At 38.8% G+C, this 4737-nt stretch overlaps 1 protein-coding gene across 1 annotated transcript in view; it reads left to right on the top strand.

The window, feature by feature from the left end:
* VPS35L (VPS35 endosomal protein sorting factor like) overlaps positions 1-4737 on the top strand; it is a 77161-nt gene that overhangs the window by 46598 nt on the left and 25826 nt on the right. Inside the window, exon 14 of the mRNA XM_028498028.2 lies at positions 2158-2220. Within this exon, the coding sequence (XP_028353829.1) occupies positions 2158-2220 (63 nt within the window). The remainder of the gene's footprint in view (positions 1-2157; positions 2221-4737) is intronic.

The following is a 4737-nucleotide window of genomic DNA, read 5'->3' as shown; positions in this document are numbered from 1 at the left end:
GTTTTTCCCTTTCGTCACTTTAAATATGTCCTGCCACTCCCTCTGGCTTTCAGAGTTTCTGCTGAAAGATCAGCTGTTAACCTTATGGGGATTCCCTCTTATGTTATTTGTTGCTTTTCCCTCGCTGCTTTTAATATGTTTTCTTTGTATTTAATTTTTGATAGTTTGATTAATATGTGTCTTGGCATGTTTCTCCTTGGATTTATCCTATATGGGACTCTCTGTGCTTCCTGGACTTGATTGACTATTTCCTTTCCCATATTAAGGAAGTTTTCAACTATAATCTCTTCAAATATTTTCTCAATCCCTTTCTTTTTCTCTTCTTCTTCTGGGACCCCTGTAATTCGAATGTTGGTGTGTTTAATGTCCCAGAGGTCTCTGAGACTGTCCCCAATGCTGTTCATTCTTTTTTCTTTACTCTGCTCTGTGGTAGTTATTTCCACTATTTTGTCTTCCAGGTCACTTATCTGTTCTTCTGCCTCAGTTATTCTGCTATTGATTCCTTCTAGAGAATTTTAAATTTCATTTATTGTGTTGTTCATCATTGTTTGTTTGCTCTTTAGTTGTTCTCAGTCCTTGTTAAACCTTTCTTGTATTTTCTCCATTCTGTTTCCAAGATTTTGGATAATCTTTACTATCATTACTTTGAATTCTTTTTCAGGTAGACTATTTCCTCTTCATTTGTTGGTGTGGTGGGTTTTTACGTTGCTCCTACATCTGCTACATATTTCTCTGTCTTCTCATTTTGCTTAACTTACTGTGTTCGGGTTCTCCTTTTCGCAGGCTGCAGTTTCGTAGTTCCTGTTGTTTTTGGTGTCTGCCCCCAGTGGGTAAGGTTGGTTCAGTGGGTTGTATAGGCTTCCTGGTGGTGGGGACTGGTGCCTGTGTTCTGGTGGATGAGGCTGGATCTTGTCTTTCTGGTGGGCGGCACCATGTTTGGTGGTGTGTTTTGGGGTGTCTATGAACTTATTATGATTTTAGGCAGCCTGTCTGCTAATGGGTGGGGTGTGTTCCTGTCTTGCTAGTTGTTTGGCGCAGGGTGTCCAGCACTGGAGCTTGCTGGTCGTTGAGTGGAGCTGGGTCTTAGCATTGAGATGGAGATCTCTGGGAGAGCTTTTGCCTTTTGATATTACGTGGAGCCGGGAGGTCTCTGGTGGTCTAATGTCCCGAACTCGGCTCTCCCACCTCAGAGGCTCAGGCCGGACACCCAGCCAGAACACCAAGACCCTGTCAGACACATGGCTTCAGTCCTGGGAAGCTTCTCAATGGCAGTAGTTTTGCTGGTGATCCACATAGGGCTGGTTTTCCTTGCAATGTCTGAAGCAAGGCCTAGAGTGACACCCCATTGTGTGTGGCTGTCGGCAGGCAGGACATGGGGGTAGGCTTCGCTCCTGGCCGCGGTTTATATTTTATTTAGAGAAAGTGCCTCCTTGGTTCTCCCGTGCCAAGGCACTGTGAACAGGACTCTGTGCATGTCAGGGTGAGGGGTGGTGGACATCAGCACCTGGCCATCTAGGACAGACCTCACAGACTGTGCCGCCATCCTCCGGTAATGCCATGGCCTTTCACCCCACTGACAAACTCAGTCCAGTGCGTCTCCACTGAAGTAGTCAAAAAACACAGGACCACCATGGGCTAGAATAGGGATCTGTAAACCATGGCCCATGTAGCCCACAACCTGTTGTGAATAAAGTTTTATCGGAACCCAGCCATACCCCTCTGTTTACACCTTGTCAATGACTGCTTTCCAGCTACAACAGCAGAGTTGAGTAGTTGTGGTGACTGTATGGCCCTGTATAGAAAACATTTGCCCACCTCTTGAATATTCATACCTGATTTGAACGGAGAGCTTTGAAGGGCAGGCATTGCTCTAAACACTGTAAGCAAACCATCCCATTTAATCCTCACAATGAGCGAGATACTACTTTGCTCTCCAATTTTACAGAAGAGAAGACTGAGGCCAAGTTGTTTCTCCAAGACTAGAGTAAGATGGGCAAACTCAGATTGAGACTAGGTTTAACCTAACCCAGTAATTCCCTGTTCCTTGTGTAATCCAGGTTTCCCTTATTGTAACTGTGATTTCAAACTATGGGCAGGGTTGCCTTTTTAAAAATATCGAAGTTTTATTAAAGATGTGTTTTTCATTTTGTTTTGCAGCTTCAGTCAATAATTAAGAAAGTAATTGCACACTTCCATGATTTCTCAGTTCTTTTTTCAGTGGTAAGTAACTTTCCTTAACTATCTTTGGAAATTTGTATCTGACTCAGAGGTTCCTTTAGTGTCTCAATAATTTTTTCATGGTGTCCTAGACCAAGAGAAGTACTTAACAGTTCCGTTTTTTATTTAAAAAAACTAGTAAGGTTTAAACAATTTAAATATTTATGTCATGACAACTTAAGCAGCACTTGAGAAAATAATACACATAGACTGATGGAAAAGTATTGTCTTTATTTCATTCATTACTTACTGTGGGATATGTGCACCTACTGGGTATCACACAACTTCTCAAACCTTGGAATCAAATTGGATATCCTCTTCCTCATTGATTTTCGCATGGTACCTGCTTTTTATCACACAATTTAATGTTGAAACTATGATATACATCAAGCTAATAGTTGTCTCAGTGTCTGACAGAGTTGAGATTTATTATATTTCCCTCAAAAATTTAAAATATCCCTCGACACCCTTCTCATTTGCTGCAGTGCCCTGGTCACATACCAATCTCGGTATTCTCTGTGTAGTAACACTCTCTGCCCTGCCTTCAACTTTCCTTTTCCTTCTTCCTGCTTCCGTTTCCAGTAAGCTTTTGTTTATTTAATAATAAAGGCTGTTATTTATTGGACTTTTGCCATGCCCCAAGCACTGTGCTAGAACTTTTTTTTCTTTAATTTTTATTTTAAATATAGTTGATTTACAATGTTGTGTTAGTTTCGGGTGTACAGTAAGGTGATTCAGTTATATGTATATATAAATATATATTCTTTTTTTACATTCTCTTCCATTATAGGTTATTACAAGATACTGAGTATAGTTCCCTGTGCTATACAGTAGGTCCTTGTTGGTTATCTATTTTATATATAGTAGTGTGTATATTTTAATCCCAAACTCCTCTAATTTATCTCTCTCACCTACTCCCCTTTGGTAACCATAAGTTTCTATGTCTGTGGGTCTATTTCTGTTTTGTAAATAAGTTCATTTGTATCCTTTTTTTAGATTCTACATACAAGCAATATCCTATGATATTTGTCTTTCTCTGTATGGCTTACTTCACTTAGCATGATAATCTCTAGGTCCATCCACGTTGTTGCAAATGGTATTATTTCATTCTTTTTTATGGCTGAGTAATATTCCAGTGTGTGTGTGTGTGTGTGTGTGTGTGTGTGTGTGTGTGTGTGTGTACACATATATACATATGCACCACATCTTATTTATCCATTCATCTGTCAATGGACACTTAGGTTGCTTCCACATCTTGGCTGTTGTAGATAGTGCTGCTATTGGGGTGCATGTATCTTTTCGAATTATGTTTTTCTCCGGATATATGCCCAGGAGTGGAATTGCTGGATCATATGGTAGCTCTGATTTTAGTTTTTTAAGGAACCCCCATACTCTTCTCCATAGTGTCTGTACCAATTTACATTCCCACCAGCACTGTAGGAGGGTTCCTCTTTCTTCACACCCTCTCCAGCATTTATTATTTGTAGACTTTTTGATTATGTCCATTCTTTTGGGTGTGAGGTGATACATCATTGTAGTTTTGATTTGCATTTCTCTAATAATTAACAATGTTGAGCATCTTTTCATGTGCCTTTTGGCCATCTGTACATGTTCTTTGGAGAAATGTCATTTTAGATCTTCTGCTTATTTTTTGATTGGGTTGATTTTTTGATACTGAGCTGTATGAGCTGTTTTGTATATTTTGGAGATTAATCCCTTGTTAGTCACATCATTTGCAAATATTCTGTCCCATTCTGTAGGTTGTCTTTTTGTTTTGTTTATTGTTTCCTTTGCTATGCAAAAGCTTTTTAAGTTTAATTAGGTTCCATTTGTTTAGTTTTGTTTTTATTTCCATTACTCTAGAAGGCAGATCCAAAAAGATATTGTTGCAATTTATGTCAAAGAGTGTCTTGCCTATATTTTCCTCTAAAAGTGTTATAGTATCTGGTCTTTTGTTTAGGTCTTTAATCTCTTTTGAGTTTATTTTTGTGTATGGTGTTAGAGAATGTTCTAATTTCATTCTTTTGCACGTAGCTGTCCAGTTTTCCGAGGACCACTTATTGAAGAGACTGTCTTTTTTCCATTGTATATCCTTGCCTCCTTTTTTGTAGATTAATTGACCATATGTATATGGGTTTATCTCTGGGCTTTCTATCCTGTTCCATTGATCTGTATTTCGGTTTTTGTGCCAGTACCATACTGACTTGACTACTGTAGCTTTGTAGTATAGTCTGAAGTCAGGGAGCCTGATTCCTCCAGTTCCGTTTTTTCTTTCTCAAGATTGCTTTGGATATTCGGGTCTTTTGTATTTCCATACAAATTTAAATTTATTTTCTAGTTCTGTGAAAAATGCAGTTGGTAATTTGATAAGAATTGCATTGAATCTGTAGGTTTCCTTGGATAATATAGTTGTTTTGACAACATTCATTCTTCCAATCCAAGAACATGGTATATATCTTTCCATTTGTTTGTGTAATTTTTTTTTTTTTTTTTTTTTTTTTTTGCGGTACGCGGGCCTCT

This window comes from Physeter macrocephalus, chromosome 14 (genome assembly GCF_002837175.3).
Source record: "Physeter macrocephalus isolate SW-GA chromosome 14, ASM283717v5, whole genome shotgun sequence".
In the NCBI taxonomy this organism is placed as follows: Eukaryota; Metazoa; Chordata; class Mammalia; order Artiodactyla; family Physeteridae; genus Physeter; species Physeter macrocephalus.
Note: the sequence above shows the minus strand (reverse complement) of the source record. Positions and strands in the feature narration are given on the sequence as shown.